Here is a 21,396-nt window from a genome sequence, read left to right as displayed (position 1 = left end):
CCACACTGCCCTGCCAGACCTCCGCGGGGTGACACCTGCCAATCTCACCTCTTCCACGGGTGAAAACCTGACTCGCATGTTGCATCGCTGTCCGGGAGCGAGGGTTCCGGCCGAGGGCAGTGCCTCAAAGACACGGGGCTTGGCTTCCAACTCCTGCAGCAGCTTCCGACGCATGCTCGCTGACAAGCATTTGTCCACCTGGGCACAGAAACCAGGCGTGTGAGGTGGCCTTTGTGGGGACAGACTCTTGGTTCCTGCCGTGCTCTGAGATACTGCCACGGTGCGAAGAGCACCCACGTCCAAACCAGACGTGGCCACCATAACCTGGTGGCACCATAAACAGGAGCAAAGATGTGTAGGCAGGGCAGGCAGATGGGGAGGCACTGTCCTCAGAGGAGGAGGAATGGGTGAAGATGGCAGAGAAGTGAAGCATCAGCTAACGAACAGGTCCAGGCGAAGCAGCCTTGCCCCGTACCCTCAGAAGCTTCCTCAGCCGAGCTGTAGCCCAAGCGCCCAGGCAGCCACGGGGGCAGAAAGGGCAAGAGAGGCAAAGAAAACCCAACCAAGAAGTTACGTGTCACACCTTGTCTGTGCTTTACCTTAACAGGCTCGTGCACGGTGACGAACCATTGACAGGGGACCTGGAGCTGATTGTGGAGCTGGACATTTTCTTCCCGGCACTGCCCACACTGGACAGCGGAGAACTCCAGCCTGTCCCTGGAGAGGCAGAGGGACGGCACAGTCACGTCGGCACGGAGGCGGACATGGAACGTGGGGCCACCTGCTACCTAGTGAAGGACAGAACATCCAGCTGAGAGACCAGGTGACATCTGCTGCTGTGTCCAGCCTGCTGCCTGCCCCAAAAGGTGGTACCTTGATGGGCAGGAGCACGTCCACCTCTCCCAGTGGCAGGTTGGCGCTTTGTGGGTCAAAGCGCACTCTGAAGGTCTTAGTCTTGCAGCAGGGCAGGCACTTCACATGGTCCAGATCCACACTGAAACCTTGAACAGATGAAAATAAAGCAGCTGAGATACATCTCATGTCGCTTGTGTGTCACAAGCACGTTAAGGCCACGCAGGTGTCCTGGCTGGCAGCTCTGCGAAAGACCCCCTTGTATCCCCGGAGAAGCCTGCTGCTCTTTCTCCCTTGTCACCGCCCAAGGAGAAAGCATTTTCGCAGCCAGAATCCAAGGTCCACATGGTAAAAATGAAACCCATCAGGCTGAGCTTCAGCAATTCCTTCCTTGGGCATCTCAGGGAAGGATGCACAGACCTCCCCGAAGGAGAATTTCCAACGAAGATTCCCCCATGCTGCGGTGTTCCCTGGACAACAACTTAGAGAAGACACCTGACCACCCCTCAGACACAGCAAGTCACCGTTTGATGGGACACAGCCTTGCCTCAGGGCCTGTCGTGGAAGCCTGTTTTGATACACCAGAGGATCTCACAGGCTCTTTTCTCAATAAAGGCTCAACTGAAGGGCTATGACATCATGAAGTCTAAACAAAGCACTTCCAAACCACAAAGGGTCCCGTCCGTTTGCAACACGAGCCCACAGAGAGCACAAAACCTCGGCTGTCACTCATGGTAGCCAAGAGCAGAAGATGATGAGAGGTGACCAAGGTGATCAGCCCACCTAGTCCCTGAAATGAGGTGTCAGGGCAGTCCCAGGCAGACCAGGTCTCTGGGCACTGCTGGCCAGGAGAATTCAGGCTCTAAAGCACCGAGCAGGGGGCAGCCAGGAAGAAAAAAGCTGTACAAACAGGCACGCAACACGCCCCCACACACCCAGTGACTAAAGCTCATCTGTCAAGCCCACGGGAAGTCCCTCCAGCACTGGTTACCTGTGCCACACAAGGCACGTCTATCAGCGAGGAAGGACACAGGCAACCGCCCGGGGTTGGTGATCTTCACAAGGTGCGTGCGGACGGTACCAGGAATGACACAGCCAAAGTCCAGGATGTACTCAGGCAGCTGAACTCTGAAAGGAAGAGAGACATTCCTTAAACCACAGCCCGGCTACATTTCCAGGTGGACAGAAGACACAAATAAAGTGGGTATTTGCTGCTGTAAAAACCCAGCTCAAGCCTGTGAAAGCCAAGGCCTGACCACCTGGTAGTAACACTTCGGTAAGTCATGGAGGGTGCAGGTCCTAGGTTTTATCAGCTACCATTGGGACCTCAACACAAAATTGTGTTTAACTGGTCGCAGCTCCTCGGCTACAAAGAGCCACTGTGGCTAAGTCCACCAGACCTCCACCGGCCTCAGTGGAACTGCTAACCTGGTGTACAGCCCAAGCCTGAAATCGCTTCAGGACCTTGCAATGAGATTTGCCTGCACAGGCAATCTTCCCCGCTCTGCAGCCAGGTCTGTCCCCAGAGCAGCCCCGGGAAAGGCAGGAATCGGCACCGACAGCGTTCAAGGGCAGCTCCTTCTCCAGAGCAATCCCACTCGGGAAAGCGCATAAGTGGTCTGTTTTGCAGAGCATTTTCTTCCTGAACTGGAGCCTACCATGCCCCTGCCTCATCAGGAAGGAGCAGAGGGAAGGACCAAGTCACCCAGGCAAGCCCTACGGTCCCACCAGCATCTACACCCCCTGCTTTAGGGTTTCTCAGCCCGTGCGATTCCCTGCTGGCTTTGCTTAGCGTGGCCTGTTAGTTGGAACAAAGATGCCAGCTTTGAGTTGCCTCTTTCAGAGCTGGTCAGCAGGGACGGTGTCTGTGCTGTCTGGAGGGGCTGGATGGTCTGCACTGGACCCCCTCAGCACTAAGAGCAGAACCCAGCATCTGTGGGGAGCTGAGCACCCCAGGGTGGCACTATGAAGTGAGGACACTCGGCTGCTCACAAGGAGCACGTCAAAGCTACCAGGGTCAGACCCTTTCTGCAGTGCCCAGCTACTGCCAGCTCTGCAGACACCAGGAGCTCTCGGGAGCAGGGGTGCACTGCTGGGTGTCACCCTCGGGGCACCTGGAGTCTCTACTAACTTGAGAAGCCTCCGACGAGCACGCTGGTCAAAGGCCGCTTCCTCTGGGGGGCCGGAGCTGAGAGCTTTCTGCTGCTCCAGGGCATGTTCCTCTATCAGCAACTGCTCCACCTGCAGCTGCAGCTGCGTGTCCCACTGAGGCAAGGAAAGAGAGCGGCTGGTTAGCAAAGGTCCTGCCCAAGGCACAGGCTTGTCTCTGAGAGAGGATCCCACCCTGATCTTGTTGAGAGGGGCGATGGAGTCCCTCTGCCTCGCTGCTCAGCGTCTGTGACACCTCCTGCTCCCTTAGTCAAGACCTGATCTCAAGGGAAACAGACTCCAGCACCTTCGCCTGCCCAGTCACTGTCATAAAAGCTGATCTGGCCAGACAAACAGACAGGCAGGCCAGGAACCTTCCAGAGCTCCGAGTATTTGCCTGCCCCCAACCAGTGCCAGAGCAGCTTGGACAGCAGCTCTCTTGGAAAGGGAGCCACGAGAAAGCTGATGCCTCTTGGAGATGACCGCTGACAGCACAGCCCCAGGGCGCAGTCAGGCTGCTGCTGGTAAGCTGGGTCGTGAGCAACAAACCCCTCAGCCACGACCCGCAGCTCCTTCAAAGTGCCGGGAACTCAGTCACTTGAGCACGGCCTTCAGGAGCTCTCCCTGAGGCAGTCGGGGAGCTGGTGCATCTGCTGGAGGGACAACAGCCAGAGCTGGGCAGCCCCTGGGGCAGCGCTGAGCTGACACATGCTCGTGGCCAGGTGCGGGCAGGGAGGTCCCAAGTGCCAGCAGGGCCCCAGGAAGCCTGCTGTGGGGTGCCCAGGGCTCGAGTGACACAGGGGCAGGGTGGCACATGCCAAATGGGGCTTCTCACCTCGGTGTCCGCGTCGTCCCTGGGTGGCTCCGCGGCTGCAGCCTCCCCCAGAGCAACTGCTTCAGCTCTCTGGCTGTCCTTTGCCATCTTTTCTTTGGCCTCTTTGAGGACCTTCTCGTATTTTGCATTTCCTGGAGGAAGAAGCGATCCACAAATAGAAGCGTGGACGCCGTGCCAATCCCACTTAAGCTGGGAAGCCCCACTCCCCTGATGCTGGCCTCTCCCAGAAACAAACTCCTTGAGCAATCTATGGGAAGTGGATGCTGCTGCTCCTCTCTGAATCCTGACGTTCACTACCACCCACCTTCCCCCCTACAGAGGAGCATCCCATCCCCTGCAACGCGATGGCAAATCCAACCCTGCCAACATCCCTGCCAGCCCGCGTTACAGCTTCCCCAAGCTTTTCTGCCCAGCCGCCACCTTCCCAGGCCTCCGACAGATATGCTGGCAAGCTCTGCAGGGTGGTTCCTGGGGCAAAGCCCACATGGGCTCACCTGCTAGAGACCCAGGAAGCAACCCGAGGGTTGAGTGTTGCTCTGACAGCCCTGAAACCTCCAGGCTCGGTGGGGGTGGGGGTGAGCTGCCCTGTGGGCATATGGCATGGGGAAAAAGCCAGGGGACCTTCCCGCGGAGCAGAGAGGCAGTGCTCACCGCTGATGTTCCTGGGCAGGTCCAAGCAGATCCTGGGAAGGGTCCCTTCTCCTCTCAGGGTGATGCTTGCTAGTTCCAGGTGACCCACTTGAATCTGCAAAGCCCTGCAGAAGACTCCAGGCACTCCTGGCAGGTAACAGACTTTGAGCACTTGCTCCTTGCCAGGTCCAATGTAACCCTGCAGGGCATGGGAGACAAGAGAGGGAATGCACCAAAGAGCGTTTGGTGGGGGGACGGCTCAGGCGATAGGCACACTGAGAAGAGAAAACAGCTTCTCCTATGGAAGAAAACGTCAGACAACACGGCCTTCTAGCTTTCTCGTATCCTAAAAGCTCGAGCCTCCTACACCAGGGTGCAGTATGTCCTTCAGAGGGCTCGTAAGGCTGCATTCCCACAGCACAGACCGCCCTTTGCTCAGCGGGAGCGCAGCTCTGCTGCTCACAGTGCTTACCCTCTGCTAGCAAGAGCCAGACTGAATAAAGAAAAGCTCTTTTACCAGCTGCTGCGGAAGACGAGCTAAGGCCCATGCCCTCAGCAGGGCCAGCAGCTCCTCACACTGCACGTCAGTGGTTGCCAGGCTGCTGCTGAAGGGCCTGACTCATTCATCATCCCAACCAAACATCTGCCTGCGTGGTTACACCAGGGGTGCGTGAGCCTATCCAGACTCACAGCGACCTGCAAACATACATCTCTGGAAATGCAGGAGCAGACCAGGACAAATTCTAGGGAAGAAGGTGTTGCTGGGAAGGACATCTCCTCCCTGGGCTTCCAGAAAGGCTCTCCAAGCCTCAGGCTGGGCTCACACCAGCCACATTGAGAGCACATGGAAGCAGACAGCAGCATGGCTCTGGGTGACCGGGCACAGACGCAGACGCCTTTGGCTCGCCCTCTGCACGCTGGGCTGGACCCTCGGCTCCCCGCTCCCCTGCACGCTGCAGGGGAAGCCGCTGAGCGGGACAGCTCCTGCCACTTGGTCCCCTGAGCCCGTACTCCAGCGCACAGCGCAGCTGCAGCAAAGGTGAGCCCTGCCAAGCTGCCAGCACCCACGCTGCTGCTGCAGCAGCTGGCTGCACGGGTCCAAGCAGAGCTGCGTCTTCGGAAGCCCGCGGGAAGAGGGCATCAGTGTGTCATCCCTTGTAGGAGACGGGCATGAAAACAATGTGAAAGCCATTTGGCTTCCTCTTCCCCTTGCAAAAAGGGACAAAGATAGGAACGCTGCTTCAGCTCAAAGACAGCCACGCGGGACTAAGAAGCTGGGGCACCGGGATGCTGCAAACTCCTCTCCTGGCTGTTCCAGCCCCGATCCTCCCTGACCCCCTCGCTGCCCCACAAAACTGCTGCAAAGCAGCAAAGCTGGAGGAGGGACCAATACAAGGGCTGCTAAAATTTCTGGCAAAGCAGCTTCATGCCCAGGCAAGACAGTATTTCAGTCCTGCTTAGTGCTGGCAGGGGGCAGGTGGGGTTTCTTACAGGCAGGGACAGGGAGTACGTCCTGCTTGACCACACAACCTGGGGAAGGTGACCCTCACAAGAGCCTGCACCGTCTGGCTCCAGTGTCGGCACAACCACAGAGCTCAGCACTCGGGGTCCAAAGAGCTACCGAAGCCCTCGTGCCTCCCGCTGGCGGCTGCTGCAGGATGCCAGAGCCACCCACCAGCAAAGGCCATGAAGGGGCTCTAGTAGGACTGCGCTTGCTCGACCTTCTCTGCCACCCAGCAGCAGTTGCTTACAGCCCTGGCTCTCCGTGCCGGTTTTGTGGCTCTGTCTTCCTTTTCTTTTTTTCCACCCGCCCCACCACCTTTTTTCCCTATAACCCTCTCCTGGGCAGCCTGGCCAGGGTGAATCACTTGTGCTACTCACCGTGCTGGGCACGGCCAGGGGCACGCCGAGCGGAGGGCTGTCCGCAGCGGCTGCGCTGGAGCCGAGCACCACGTAGGTGAATCCCACCTTCCCTCTGTTCTGCAGGGTGACCTCCGCTTCCTTGACTTTGTTAAACAGCTGGAGAGAAGACAGAGGAGCGGGAAGTTACAGACGCAGGTCTGCTGCTGGGAGTCTCCTTCCCTTTTCCCTGGCTTGAAAGCACATGAACACAGCGCAGAAGCAGGGAGCGCAGGGGAGGTACAGGCACTGCGGTGTCCTGGGTTAACCTGGGCGACCCCCAGCCACAGGGTACCCCTTAGCCCTACGCAGGAACACTATTGACGGCAGCACGTAGAGGTGCAGTAATAAATAAACCAGGGGACACAAGCCCTCTGCTCTTTAAGGTGTCACCTAACAGCCAGCTGAAACAAAAGAGGAGGCATCGAGGCATTTCAGAATAAGAGGCACCTGCATACAAGTATTTGCAAGCAAAACAGAAGCAAAAGTAGAGACAGACAGGGCAACAGCCAAACAGGGCCAACAGCTGGAAGGGTCTGTGGGGATTTTAACTGAAAAGAAGTGCCAATTGTTCTGGGACATTCTCTCCAGCTGCAGTGACTGGAAGCCCAAGTTAACTTCCTCCCCAGTTTATTTTGTTGGTTAATCAAGAGCATTAAAAGAAAGCATCTCCTTGGACCTCAGGCTTTAGGAACGGATGGGCGGATGAGGGTCCTGGGGACATGTCCCTTTGGAGATCACCACAGGGTCCTTGCCCGTCCCAGGAGGCAGCGCTCGTGACCTTGAAGAGGAGGAAATCCCAACTACTGGGGGGTAGAGATGGCCATTAAAAAACAACTCTGATGCAGAACGTATCACCCAAAGGCAGTACTTCCAAGCGACAGAGCCAACAGAGTAGCTGGGAAGGGAAGAGCGCCCTAGACCTAGGTGGGCAGCAACGCGCCGGCGACAGTTCCAAGACAAGGACCTCTGCCAAGAGAAGCGTGCGGTACCTGCAGCCCGCAGTCGATCTCCGTCACGTCAAGGAAGTAGTTGATGAGCGAAGCCTCCCCACTCAGCGCAATCTCGTAGGTCGGGCCTCCCTCCACACTGCACAGTGCCGTGACACGGGCAGCAATGTTTGTGCGGCCAACGAAGGTGAATGTGACGCGCTGGCTCTTGCCCGGCGGCAGCACGCCGTACAGTGGCAGGACATCAAAAACCTGGAGGCAGGGGAGGAGAGATGGAGATGTCGAGCGTGGAAATTGATGCAGAAGAGCAGCCGTGGCTTGGAGCAAAGTACAGATGTGGCTGGAGGGGCCTCTTCATCACAGGCGAGATCACCCTAATCTCATTCTGCATCCATTCCACTTACCGGTGGGAGAGACCCTGGGAAAAATCTTCTCCCATACTAATTAATGTATTAATACACTAAATTAATTTGGGATGTCTCCTGGCAGCAAGACATTCTCTCAGCTGAAGAACTTGCCTTTAAAAACACTTTTTACTGCCTTCAGAAAAACACAAGACTTGGAGATGAGAGCCCTTGGAGCTGGGGGTGGACTCCAGCCCAGCTCGTCTGACTCCTGACACTTTTCACTCTCTCTCCGACCCACACACTGCTCTCGCAAAAGCTACTGCAAAAATTTCCTACCGAGCACCTGATGAGTAACAAGACGAATAACACCCTCCACAGGCACTGCACAGGCAGGACCCTCGGTCAGCCCTACATGGCCGGTTGCTTCAGCAGCGCTGCGCAACGTGCTGGGAGGGATGCGAGGCCACTCCGTGAGCAGCACCGAGGGCCACCAGTGGCAGCGGGGGCTACGTAACTGCTTGCCACGCTGGGAGCCCAGCGGGGAAGTGAGACAGATGCCCACTTACCTCCTCCGGTCCCGAGGGGAGGGGCTCCACCTCCACAAACCGCATCCTTTCCTGGGTCCTCACTGGCCTCCGACTTTCCAGCTCCACAGCAGCGGACGGCAGCAGCTGGAAAACAAGCACCATGGGCTACAGGAGGCAGCTGGCTGGGCTGAGGGGGATCACTGTGCTGCAGGCTCCACCGCCTCATCGAGCCAAGAGCAGCTAAGATGGGACACAGGCACACACCAAGTACGGGGACGCCTGTGCCATTAGCCGAGTGTGGGTCCAAGACCCGTGCAGATGAGACACGAGGTGCAGGTGGAGCCCGTGTCACACCGGCAGGCGGGCTCGGACCCACCGGCTTGCACGAGGAAGCGGGGTGCTCCCAGCACCCTGTCCTGGCAGGGACCTCGAGGGCACGTTGCACCCTCATGCCACCCCAGCTTTGCTCACTCCTGCCCAAGAAACGCACCAAACACCCCACCCCTGGACAGCTCAGGTTCTCCATGACAATAATAGGAATGCAGCTGCAAGCGAGAAGTGTCAAAAATGGGAAATAAGGACTTGAGAAGTCCTTGGCACAGCTGTCCCATTTCAGGTGGTGCTTAGCTTTCCCCTTGTGCACTCATCAGTGCTGGAGGGCTGAGGATCGCCATTTCTCTCGAATAACACCATCCTGAAAAAGGCAGCTGAAATGTTTTTCTGTCTTGCAGCAGCTGAGGGCTGGTGTTTAACCTCAGAGGTGCCATCCTTTAAACGGAACCTCATCCCTGGGCTTCTGACCCCTATTTATAAGCAAGGGCTTTGTGATTGCTCTTGAAGTTTAAGAATACCTGCTGCTTCGGTAACATGAAGGAGGGCTTTGCGCTGGGGCTCTGACATGGGCAGGGTATGTACAGCACATCCTCAGACCTAACCAGAGGCTACATCTCTCCAAGGAGATAAAGCACTGGGGAGGGCTGAGCCTTCTTACATCTCAGTGCTCTTTCTGTTGTCTCCACATCTTCCAGCCTGCAAAGCTTTGCCAAGGGCATATTCCCAAAGACGCTAACCCACATCTTTCCCAGGCTTATGGTCTCCCACCTCCCCAGGAAGGCTACATGGGCATTGCCTTGATACAGTGACACAAGCAGAAGACAACGCTGCAACCCAGATTATCCTTTGAAGCAATTTTGGATCCTACCTAGCCATATCCCCTTGAATTTCCCTGCTTTATCTGTGCATACATGGCAACAAAGCAGGGCACAAAAATGATTTCATGCTTCTATCTGAAAACATTCAGCCGCGCTATTCTTTATGCCTACCAGGTATCCTTTTTCCTGATTCAGAAAACACATGCAGAGCTACAAGATTAAAACCACTGATATTTAGATGTCAGCAGGTGCGACCCCCCTCCTTGAACTTAACACCAACTCCGGCACTTTCAGAACCTCCTGTGCTCTCCTATATCCTTTTTTATTGCCCCAGGAGCAGCCTCTGTCCCACGCGATGCAGAAGGCACCATCAGCTCCCACTAGCACCGAGGCCAAGCTCCAAAGCACCGAGGCTCACCAGGAAGGTCAGCAGACCAAAGGCTGTTTTCCATACTAAGAGGAAAAGACAGCAACTTTGTCAAGTCTCCATTTATAAAAAGGCAGCTCTGTGGCCATCGCTGCAATACCAGGGCTCGGGCGAAGGCAGAGACGTGACAACGGGTGGCTCTAGCTGGGGCTGAGAAGGTGGCACATGGAGACCAATACTGGGCAGGGCTTGACAGAGGAAGGGAACTGGAAGCCTCCACATCACGGTGCAGGTAAAACCCCTCCTTTCACAGTGCAAAAAAAACCCAACCAAAAAACCCCAACCTCACCATAGGTCAGGAGGACCTGAATGGGCTTCTCCAAACAACACTACCCTACTTGTCCCTCCCCATAAGCCCCGTGTCCAGCTGCTGGCCCTGCTGCCCAGCCCACTCTCAAGGCACATGGCAGCAGGGCAGCAAAAAAGGGACGCTGGCACCAGCACGGCTTTTTGGTGGCAAGCTGGGGGAGGCAACGCAAAACAGTGAGTGTACAAGAAAATCTACCTTTGCTTCCAGGGAGTCCTCTGCATCTGCTGGCTCTTGGGCAGGATCCCCCACTGCTCCCAGGGCTTCAGCTGGCTCCTCTATGCATCCATCAGTGACACTGCTCTCTGCAGATGCCGAGTGCTCCGAGCAGGCTCCCTCCTCCTTTGGTGGCTGGGGTTTGATGAAAGGTTTAGGTGCTGGAGGGCTGAACCTGGAAGAAACCGTAACTTCAATCATGAAGCTGCAGCAGGAGGGAGGAAGACCTGGAGAAGCAGTTCTTTGGCAGGACATGGCCCCTGGGTGGGCACTGGTGCCGCCAGCCCAGGAATGGATCCGACCTGGCAGCTCCAGAACCAGGATGCAGCAGGTCAATGCTGGGGGCTGCCCAGGGACAACGCCGGTCCAGCAGTGGCAACTGCTTGCAATGAGGAACTGCAGATATCAGAGGTGAACACCTTGCAGGGAGACAAAAGGACAAACTGCACAAAAAGGTGGGACTGAGACACAAAGGGGCAGATCTGGATGGTGATGAGCCAGCACAGACCCAGTGCCGCAAGGAGGTTTTCAGCTCTTCTAGGTATTCACCCTGAATTTTCCCCTGGGCGGTTACGCACAGCTGCGGGTCAGGACCAGCAGCGGCGATGGCAGGAGCAGGGACGGAGCCCGCCGCCTGCTGTGCCTGAACCCCGACGGAGCCGGCACGAGCCCAGCACGGGACACCTTCGCACACGCAAGGAACACGGGAAGACACGTCAAGCGGCTCCAGGCAGAGACTCACAATTAAACAGCCCATTGATCCCTGATGAGCACCAAAGCAGCCGCAATTAGTGCTTTGGGGAAGGAAACGCTGGTCATTTTTAATCAATCTATTCCAATCGCGACACCGAGATTCAGCTCCCTGCCGTGCCGCAGGTACTCCCTGGCTGCAAAACAGCAGCTCGAACCGCACCTCGCGCCAAAAAGGCTGCAGCTCTGCTGAAACGAGCTTCTAACCGGTGTGGCACGTCCTGATGCCATCATTACCTCCCCAGCATTTTCTAAACACAAACTGTTGGAGGACAAATTTGACAAACGGTTCAGCAAAGCAGTTCAACCGCTCGTTTTGCAAACAGAGCCGAGTTTATCCTTTGAGCAACAGCAGCCAGTAAAAAGCGTATGGGTTAACGTTTTCAGAATTCCCAAATGACTCCAACTATGGTCCCTGTATGAAATTGCAGCAGGTGCTCACAGTAGCTCTGCTTGGATTTCCAACGCCACGTGGAGGGACGCGCTTGGGCCATGCCTACCTGCCGCTGTTCCTATTCGTAAACGTTCCCCCCGCAGTCAAACACGGCACATTTTTTACAGCTGGGAATTCAGTGCCTTGAACCACGGGCTCCAAACAAAGATTTGTCTTTAGTATCTAAGGCTGGTTTTCGTTTCTGGATTACAGGCTCTGCTCTTCATAACCTGGAAGAGATCCCGCCTGACTTGCCCTCCCTACAGCGACATGCAAGAACACGGCTTCGCCCAGGTGAGCCCCTGACAGCCCTCCCTCCGCCTGCTGCTGGGACGCCACGGGGACCCCGAGCGACAGCTCGGCACCATCCGTGGGGAAGAACAAACCAGGGCTGGAGGGGATGAAGGCGCTCGCTCAGCCCTGCAACGCATCGCCCACCTACGGTCCCACCCACGCAACCTCTGCTCCTCTCAGCCCAGGCACCCGGGTGCATGTTGGGGGGCCCTGACGGGCGACCAAACTGCCCGACACCTCCAGCGGCCGCTGACTTGGGCAGCTCCGTAAGGATGAGATAAATCCAGCTCAGCTGGGACAGTGGTGCTTTTGGGCAGCCTGCAGCTGCACGCTACCTTTCCCTGGCGGCAGGGGAGATGCCCACAGTGTCGGGCCACCAAGAGGAGCACCTCAACACCCTCCAGCCACGCACCAGCCCACGCACCCGTTGGGCGCCTGGGTCCGGCCGTCATCGCGGCAGCTGTGCCAGAACCGCTCGCTACGATGCACATGGTGAGGAAATGAAACCGCAGCTCTTAGAGTAGCTCGTGATAAATAATGCGGCTTAGTAACAGCTCCCGAGGAGAGGGAAACCCCCAAGATGGAAAAGCCATAATCATTTATTAAGGTACCTCTAGTTCTACAGAATGGTTTGAGGCAACTTCACCAGACCGTGGTGCCTAGACAACAACAGTATTTTTCCCTCTAAAGTAGAAGCCCTCCGGGACCCAGTGCTGGGAGATGATGTGATTAGCAAGTCCTGCTGCAGAGAAGCGTGAAGCAGCACAGCCAGGGACTCTTTCCAGTGGGGGAAAGTCAAAAAGAACAACAATGAGCATCACATGAAAAGGAAGGGAGTGAGGAACCCGAGATGTCAACAGAAAGCTGACCCCAAGGACACGACATCTTCCTGGCACTGAAGGAAAGGGGGTTGGTCCTGGGAAAGAAGGGCAAGATGATGAGATGTTCGGCATCAGCCCAGGCTTGAGGTAACCCTTTCTCAGAATCGGGACCTTCTGGGCAGCCTCCAGCACTTTCAGAGCAAGGCTGTGAACGCAGGGATGAAGGCAAGGAGCAGAGAGCGGCTCCTCCACCTGCAGAAGGCACCAGCCCCAAAGCAGAGGGGCCAAAGGGCTGCGGAAGTGCCTCCACCAGCACGCTGGAGCGGAGATGAGGAGCCTCCTGACATAAGCAGGTCAGCCTGGGGCTGGAGGGGCTGACAGCAAGGTGTTAACCCCCCTGCGTCCATCTCACCCAACCTGACCACCCGTCAGATGAGACAAAATGGATCCAGGTATTAACAGGGGGGATTCAATGGCAGCACAGGCACACTGACAGCAGGGAGAGAAGAGTCCTTCCTGCTAGGGCCAGGACAGCCTTGTGCCACCCACCATCCAAACCGCTGAGACATTAGGAAAAAAAATCATCTCAGCCTGTCTCTTGGTTTCTGAGCCTCCTAAGGACACAGCTTCACACCACTCCCCACACCCACCTCCCAAAATAGAGGAGCCAGAAATCACACCGCTTCTGCAAACCGCACGTGAAGATTCAGGCAGGATGACGTGACCTTGCCAGCTCAGGCTGTGCGAGAGCCACCACCAGCAGGACAGACACCCCAGAACGGTGATCGGAAGGCCCGAGGTCCCTGCAGGTCCTGCCAGCACCAAGGACACGTGCCAGGAGCCACCACCCCTTTGCATTAAATGCAGGAGTTTTAACAGCGCTGAGGCTGCTGCCCTGGTGCGTGGCACCCACATGCCCAGCATCCTTGCCCAGGCCCCCAGGAACCACACGCTGGTGCATCCCTTAGGCACAGCCGCAGTACCGGGGGAAAACAAGCCCCCCAACAAAGCCCCAGCTCTGTCACAGGGCAAAGCACCAGAGACCATGCGCCCCTGAGGCATCTAAACAGGCTTATGGACCCCGACGATGCACTTTGATTTGTCCTGCAGGCCAACAGACGCAGATTGAAAAGGGACTTTGGAACAAGCAAGACAGCTCAAGGGTGTTTGAAACTGAAAACAAAACAATGTGATACAGAAGTAAACTCAAAACCTGCCCAGTGCACCCTGTGGGAACACGCAGCTTGAGCTGGGCCACCTGGCCAGCAGCTGGGGAAGGTGGTGGTGATGGTCTGCCCTCGCCAAGAGCAAACTCGAAACTGCATTTTGTCCCAATGCCCTGATGCCTATTTCTTTGCTAGGATAAATTCCTCTGCTGAGCTAAGATTTGTGCATTTACTGAACCACCCGTTGACATTCAGACCAGGCAGCGCGGAGACAGAGAAGCAACATCATTGCAGTGAGATCAGACACCTCCAACTGTCACTGTGCGCGCCCTGGAAATGACTAACCGCACAGCAACGGCTGGACTGTGTTGCTGATACGATTGCTCAAAGTAGCAGCAGTGACTAAAGAGTAAGGAGGAAAAAATGGGTTGAACAATTAGAAGAAACAAAAAAAACAAACCCACTTTAAGCACAAATAGTCTTGTCCAGGCAGAGAAACAACATTTTTCTCTCCTGGCCAAAATAAATGTGTGTGTCTGATTGATGCTGGGAGTCTCTGGCAATCAGCTCCAGCAAGGTTAGAAGTGTGGACGCTTCAATTCTATCGATCTCGCCTTCACGAGACCTGATGTTTGATTCCCTCGATGTCAGACCGAGTTAGTTTGATCTGATAATTTAGAATAGCAACAGTGCTTAATGTAGACCAGAAATAATATCTGACATGCTGCCCTTCTGCTGGGCTCTTAATGAGCAATCTGAGGTGTTAATAGCCTGGAGACCATCTTCATTTCCAGCCCTGACATGGAGAATCACATGGTGTCTGCCGAGGGACCCAGAGCGAGCACATTACTGCTTAATTAACATGCAGTGCAGAAAAGGGAGCTGTCCTAACGTCCACAGCACTAACGAGCCAGCAAAGGGGCTATGCCAAACCCTCTGGAGCAGGGGCTGCTATCCTGCCAGATGCTCAGGACCCTCAGCTGCTACCAACTCAGAGCTGGGTGACTCAGCGTCTGCCGGAAGAACCTGCAGGCTCAGGTCCAGCAAAGCCAACTTAAGTGGAGATGGGGGAATTAAAAGCTGAAAACTGATTCAGCAGTCACATTTCCAAAACCCTAAAAAAAAAAAAAAAAAAAAAAAAAGAGTCGATACAAACAGGCAACTGGCCAATAAGTGGCCCCAGAGGAAATTCATTCCACACAGGCTTTGCTCCAATGTGTGTGTTTCTCTGTTATCATAAAATATATGCATTGTTCTATCATCAACGTTAGATTTTTCCCTTAGCTTGTAATTAAACCCTAATCTAATTTACCAGATGACAGGGGCTTCCGAGCAAAGCTTACAGCCCTGTTACTCTTTCCCTGTCCACCTCCTTGCACCTGCTTTTGCAGACTTTCCCCTGCATTTTAGGGTCTGTTCTTGAAGGCGCCGCGCATGAAGGGCCACACCAGACTGGCCGTTACCTGGTAAGACCCCGCTGTGAACGGGCTACCCCAGTGTCCACAGCTTCTCCCCCAAGCCCTCCTCACCGCCATGGCTAATGCCAGTGCCCAGTCTCCTCTAAGCCAAATTCCAACTCCCTAAACAAAACTGTTTATTTATGATCTCTGTTATTTGCAATAGCAGCACTTCAACGCGCAGTGGTTAACTTTGCTCGGTTTCCCAGGGCATTATGGAAAAACCAGTTGCTACTGTCATTAAAACCGCCCAGACTAGGCTTCTGTACTACGCAGAGAGGCCACAGCGGGAGGAACTGCTAGAAATGTGTTTATAGATGTGCTGCAGCACCACTGCAAGAGTGCTCTTGGGCTTGGAAACCACTGACCAGGGCTGGATGCCCTGCCTCCCAAGGATGCTCAGACAAGCGCTCCCACCGACACCTGCAGCTGGACCTACAGCCCCAGCAGGATCTGCCGTTTTGGTGAAAAATGCTGAATCAACTGCACATTGCATTCACAAAACAGCTAACAGACAAAAACTCCCTTCTCCAGGGTGGTGTTTGCCTCAGGTCACCAGGGTCTGCGAGCACAGCTCTCCACAGCAGCTTTCCTTCCCGGGGAACCAGTACGGGGGCTACAGCAAAGCAGCAGCAAGGGACCGGGGCAGCAGCAGGTCCTTCTGGTGGCAGCGCCTATGTAGGCTCTTAGGATGAAATGACAACGTACAGGGTCGGCAGGGATGGAAAACCGGTGATGTTACCGTCCACCTGCCTAAGCGTGGCTTTGTAGCTCCAGAGGCACAGCAGGACTCCAGGGTATGGGCTAAGCAAAAAGCGTTAGTAGTGTCATACAGCCCCAGCTCGGCTGGAGAACAGGGTCTCCCCCCCAGCGTCCAGCTGGCGGAGATCACCTTTTCCCTGAGCATCTAGCCTGACCACGGCTGGCAGGTGTTATTCCCACCAGGGAGAGCTGACAGCTGCTTGCCAGATCCCAGGCAAACGGCCTGGGTCTTCGCCAGGTACAGACAGGACACTAGGAAGAAGAGCTTCAAGGAGAGGGCAACGGTGCACATACCTCAGCTGGCTCGCGTGGCCGCCCGTCAGGAACGACCAGTGGTACCAGACGAGAAGCGGGCTGCAGTTGGTCATCTCAATGTAACGCTCCACCTCAGTGTCATTCAAGATGCACCCAAAGTCCACGGCCATAGTCTGGAACTGGAGATTGGGGAAGAAGACTTCTCCCCGAACAGTGACCTGCTCCTCGCGAGGATGCTCGAGCAGCTGTATCTTCAGAGCCTTCTCTGCCACCCAGCTATTCAGATGCTCCTCGTGAGCAGGGTTAAATCCGATGGAGAAATGACGTTCCTCCCCTACCTCCAGCTTCATTGGCTGCAAGGAGATTAAAAAGATCAAACACCTTCCCGAAGGCAGAGCTGCCCTCACAGAGAGCAAGCTGCTCTTGAGGTTGGCTGAGGACGGCTGCTGCAAGTCCCAGGAGATACCTTTACTCCATGGCTTGCCCAGCCCTAGGTGCCTGCTCCCTTCTCCTCATGGCTTTGAGCCACGAAGTATCTTCCCAACTCGGGTATTTTTGTTTCTTCCAGCAGCTCGCTTCAGATCTGATTGAGTTGGGGCCAGGCTACTGCTGACTCTGCAGAAGACACTGCCAGAGGACTTCCCAACAGGAACGCACCGCCACATCCCTCCTCCTCAAAGCCCACCGCGGGAAGGTCCTGCTCACCTGGACAGCTGCAGGGAGGGGCTGCTGGGCCGCATCACAGACTCTGAAAGGTTGATCTAAGGCCAGGACGACGCTCAGCGGCAGGGAGGACATGTTTTTTAAAGAAAGAGGCTTATGCTGTAGGCTGAGGACGTCACTGGGTAGCTACAGAAAGAGGAGACAAGAAAAAAACAACCTGAAGTGGCCACGCACCTCCCTTCCCTTCCGACGCATTTCAGAGTTTTCAACCCCAAAATTGCACACATCTCTTAGTCACTGTATTAGTTTCTACCCTTCTACAAGGTTTTTCTTTCAGAACCTCAGGTGCTTTTCACGTTTAGAAACCACAGCATCCCCCAGGGGGCAGGGAAACAGTCTCACATACAGACGAGGGAACAGCACCTTGAGAGGAGGCAGCTGCTTGACCAAGGTCAAAAGCAGAAAGTGAACCCAGAGCGCTTGTCTCCAGTTTACCCTCTCTTGGGCAGAATGGCACAAGACGATTTTCACCCCCAGTCATTTCCTACAGCCTTAGTGGCTCCAGGAGCCTCACAAAAGCAGGGATGCTAGTCAGAAGAGAAAAGCAAGCAGGATTTGGCCTGGAGCAGAGAGCCTGCAGTAGCCTAAGGTTAGCTTGGAACATTTACACGCACAAACAGCCAGCTAGAAACCTCAACGGTCTGGTTGCAACGTGTGTCCTGCTGTCCCTGCTCCAGTGACAAAGTGTCTGTAGCCTCACAGTTAAGCTCAGCCTAAGCTATTTCTTTCTGTTTATGCATCGCTCTGGCCTTCCTGCAGGGTTCACATCAACTAGGCAGCGGTTGGGAAACTAGTTCTGGCTGTATCGATATCCAACAGCTGCAGCGTCATAGCACTCGATAAACTAGAGCACAGGGCATCAAGCAGAACACAGGCAGACATCAGGAACAGCTGAAAAGCTTCTCATTAAGTGTGAACCACCCGCTCACAGGATTTTGTGCTTCTCTGGAAGCCTGGGAACCAGAGGAGAGGCCTGAAAATACAGAAACTAAATAATGAACCATCTTCTCTGTTTCAGACACCGCGTGGGAGAGGGAAAGATGATGGAGGAGTCAGGACCCAGAGACTAAAGGGCTCCTGTTTTGCATCGGTGTTGTCATCACTGCAGCTGAGGGATGACTGCAGGTCCTTTGAAGGAGGTGAGGCTGAGGGAAACGCAAAGAGCCAGCATCCATGCCAAGAGCAGGGAAGGCAGAGAGACAAAAGATGACAGTTTTCCTTCACCAGCCTGAGGAATTGGCAGGAAGCTCCATTCTTCTCAGCTTCCCTGCAGGATCGGTGTTCAGACATCCCCATGCCTTGGAGGAGCCTCAAAAACCTCCCTTCATCTTGACTACACAAATGCGTGTCTCTCTGCAAGTGGCTACGATCCCCCCTCAGCGCAGCAGCTGCAATCTCAGCGTTACTTCGCTGAAGTCAGAAAACCATCTCATCGCTAAGAACATCCTCACTTACTTCACAAAGCACCTCAGGAAGGGCGAGGAGGGGTTTAGCATCGCTCAGCTGCAGCGATCGGCTCTCCCCCCGGCAGCCCCAGCGCACAAGGTGGCTGTGCAACGGCCACGCTGCGCTCGCGGGTCCCACTGCCTCACCTGTGCCCTTGGCGCAGCAGCTCCATCCTGCCTCCACCTCGAGAAGGGCAGAGCTGTGACTGTCCCCGACCCCAGGGCAGCGAAATCACCATCTCGGCGGTAGAACCATCTCGTGGTAACGGCCAAAGCTTGCTCTGGCTCGAATCGATAGCTGAAGCCCCGTGGACTTGGGGAAGTGGTTTAACCGTCCCCATCCCCCCCGTGTTTAACAGGCACGCACACCCTGCAGGCTTTCGGCCATCAGCCACGCTCTTCAATGCCAGGATGCAATCCTGAGACTTACCTTCTCCACCCGGAATGCGATTTCTCTGGTAGACACTTGCAGAACGGGATCAACGAACTCACACGTGATGTCCATCTGCATTATCTGTGCCTTCCCCGCCTTGCTCCCCACCACAGCGTGACACAGCAGCCGCTCCTTCACCACCTGCATGCAAGAGTCACGCGTCACCCAAGCAGGTGCTGGCAGGGCATCCACAAAACACGCTGCAGTTGCTAGCCACCCAACCACGGACCCTATTCCTGCCGCAACTTACAGCCACTGCCCTCCTCAATAGCCCCCTCCTCTTGTTATGCTGCATCCTGTTTATGAGGGCACTCAGCTAGCTGAGCGATCAAGCCTTCTGCAAGCTGCCACTGAGGCAACCCTTGCAAGCACCTTTCAGATCATTAGGAACAGCAGGAGCTTCCTGAAGATTCATTCCACATTTGCTTAAACACCTGGGCCCAGCGGTCCCAGAGCCAAGGAACGTACACCAGGGTTAGCTGGCAGCTCCTCTGCAGAGTGGGATTTCCCCTGGCCTGGAAAGAAGGGCCCGGGGGGGAGAACACCCCGTGACCCTGCTGAGCTGCCACCCAAGGGTGCTGCCAGACCCGGCTGCCCTTGGGACACCAAGGCTGGCTGAGAGTCTGGGGTGAGCTGGTATGGAAATACCGACAACAAGTCAAGCTGTCAATTATAACGGTCCCTGGGAACACTTTCCCACGTGGATGAACGTCACTCTGACCATCAGGGCTGGCACGCACTGTTTTTCTCCTCCAGGACTCAGCGCTAGACAAGCCTCTGCCCATGTTTGTCTGCAGAGGAAAAATGATGCTGCTCTCGGACTCTCCCTCTCTTCACAGGTTTAGTGCTTGGGTTTTTTTAACTCACTCTTCACCACATCTATGACCTCACATGTTTTCATTTATTTACAGCCTCTGCTCCTAGCCTAAGTGTAACTTATTTTCTCCGCCCTTCCTTTCTGCCTCAGCACACGACACCCTGTAACCTGCCCTCTGCTTCTGAAGCAGCAACATTCCCTTCAGCCAGCATTTTGGTACCAGCGAGCTGGGTTTATGGTGACTATGGAAACACTGATGGTGGCCAGCAAGGAAAGCAGCCGGTGCTGCCATGGTAACTTGTGGCATTAAAACAGTTTCTGGAAAGCGCTTGCTCCTTTTCCCAAGGCAAATGTCAAGGGGTCGGAAGAAGCCCCAGCGGAGGTGACCTGGTGGGGAGGGCGCAGCCCTCGTGGGGCAACTCACCTGGGGAGTGCTGGAGGAGCCTTCCAGCACCATCTCCACAGTCTTGCCCGGCATCAGCTCTGTCCTCAGTGGTTGAAGCTTAAACACAGGGCAGGCAGGTTTGGGGCTCTGGAAGGAATCTGTGCCCTTGGTGTTACTGACGGCACGGAGACGGTCACGATGGCTGAACATGGGGAAGCCTTCTGTTGACCAACACAGCTGGTGGGTGCGTCGTCCTCTGTTTGTCACCTTGAAATGGTAACAGCAGCGATCAAAGCTAGAAGAAGAGATGGAAAACGTTATGGGGGCTGCTATTTCCCAGTGGTCACCCAGCTTCAGCACCCCAATGGCGTTATCTGACCGCACGCTCAGCAATAAAACCACCTCTGAAAAGGCTGACCTAGCTCGAAGCTTCAGCCAAAGCCAGACCCCGGCTGGCCCTAAGTTCAGCAGCCAGCAGCTGGTCAGTTTGTGTACAGCAAGGAAAAGCTTCGCAAAGATCCGTCACCTCAGGTACTCGTGAGCAGAGCATCACCCTTTGGTGCTCAGCACTCAGAGGGTTTTCCCAAGGTGCGTCCTGCAGGTCTCCCTGCACCAGGCACGAAGCTGGTCTGACCTGGCTGCAGGTGGGTGGACGAGCAGCTCTGCTGCCATTTCACCTGCTCCTGGGGAGCTGCTGCCTCAGGTGGCTTCCTCTGAAGATGCTACTGGGGAGCTGGCAGGGTGCAGAGACTCATCTGGAGCTCTGGGCACCAGTTATCCCACCGCCGGGGCCCATCTTACCCCCCCCTCACTCCCCCATCTCTTAGGGAGCATCCAGCTCTCCCTGCCCCCAACGCATCAGCTGAACAGGGCAGCTGGTTTTGTGTCTTAGGAAGGTAAATGCACTGTGAGAACGCAGGATCAGCATAAGCTTCCCCCAAGACAAACACAGCAACAAGACCCGGTCTACCAGCTGAGGGAATGGAGTGACAACAAGAGATTGATCACTACAGCTAGATATAAACTGAAACGAATATTCAATGGAAATTGGTTCCATTATGTAAAGAAACACTAACTGCAGGCCAGCGTGGAATAATTATTCTACCCTCTATAAATCTGAGCACCACCAGGAACAGAATTGTTCCTACAACAATTATTGGGTTTTTGAAAGGTACAGAACACGTGGCTTGCAAAATGCACGTCTGCCACAAGCAGCTAAACACCAACACAGAAGTGACAGATTAGAACAAACGAGTCTTTGAAACACGCTTTACAAATGATGTGTACAAGGCTTAGTATGAACCGGGTTTCTGTTGTGGACAGCGGCAGATGAAGGCTGGGGGAAGCTCTGGGTAGGTGCCTGATT

The 21,396-nt window shown here is 55.2% G+C and overlaps 2 protein-coding genes across 2 annotated transcripts in view; both read right to left on the bottom strand.

Moving 5' to 3' along the window:
* LOC308057756 (hydrocephalus-inducing protein homolog) overlaps positions 1-21,396 on the bottom strand; it is a gene marked incomplete at its 5' end in the record, with an annotated part of 101,259 nt that overhangs the window by 28,527 nt on the left and 51,336 nt on the right. The window contains 13 exons of the mRNA XM_080411807.1: positions 49-198; positions 600-788; positions 874-1,001; positions 1,844-1,980; positions 2,984-3,228; positions 3,836-3,966; positions 4,487-4,664; positions 6,347-6,484; positions 11,277-11,301; positions 16,267-16,608; positions 16,835-17,076; positions 18,826-18,969; positions 20,070-20,325. Coding sequence (XP_080267933.1) covers positions 49-198; positions 600-788; positions 874-1,001; positions 1,844-1,980; positions 2,984-3,228; positions 3,836-3,966; positions 4,487-4,664; positions 6,347-6,484; positions 11,277-11,301; positions 16,267-16,608; positions 16,835-17,076; positions 18,826-18,969; positions 20,070-20,325 — 2,305 coding nt within the window. The remainder of the gene's footprint in view (positions 1-48; positions 199-599; positions 789-873; positions 1,002-1,843; positions 1,981-2,983; positions 3,229-3,835; positions 3,967-4,486; positions 4,665-6,346; positions 6,485-11,276; positions 11,302-16,266; positions 16,609-16,834; positions 17,077-18,825; positions 18,970-20,069; positions 20,326-21,396) is intronic.
* On the bottom strand, positions 6,257-11,066 carry LOC308057762 (hydrocephalus-inducing protein-like). Its single transcript, XM_080411814.1, has 3 exons — positions 10,272-11,066; positions 8,228-8,332; positions 6,257-7,566 (listed from the first exon to the last, which is right to left on the bottom strand). The coding sequence occupies exons 1-3, from the start codon at positions 10,542-10,544 to the stop codon at positions 7,288-7,290; spliced, it is 657 nt and encodes a 218-aa protein (XP_080267940.1). The 5' UTR covers positions 10,545-11,066; the 3' UTR covers positions 6,257-7,287.

The sequence above is a fragment of the Falco punctatus genome (genome assembly GCF_963210335.1).
Source record: "Falco punctatus genome assembly, contig: scaffold_35, whole genome shotgun sequence".
Classification (NCBI taxonomy): Eukaryota; Metazoa; Chordata; class Aves; order Falconiformes; family Falconidae; genus Falco; species Falco punctatus.
Note: the sequence above shows the minus strand (reverse complement) of the source record. Positions and strands in the feature narration are given on the sequence as shown.

What these genes read in the sequence shown, in the direction of transcription:
- LOC308057762 (XM_080411814.1), bottom strand. Translation starts at nt 10,544, where the DNA reads ATGTCCTGCCAAAGAACTGCTTCTCCAGGTCTTCCTCCCTCCTGCTGC. An exon ending in AGGACTCCCTGGAAGCAAAG is followed by an intron (nt 8,333 to 10,271) that starts GTAGATTTTCTT and finishes CTTGTTTTCCAG; the next exon opens with CTGCTGCCGTCCGCTGCTGT. An exon ending in TCCCCTCGGGACCGGAGGAG is followed by an intron (nt 7,567 to 8,227) that starts GTAAGTGGGCAT and finishes CCCTGCCTCCAG; the next exon opens with GTTTTTGATGTCCTGCCACT.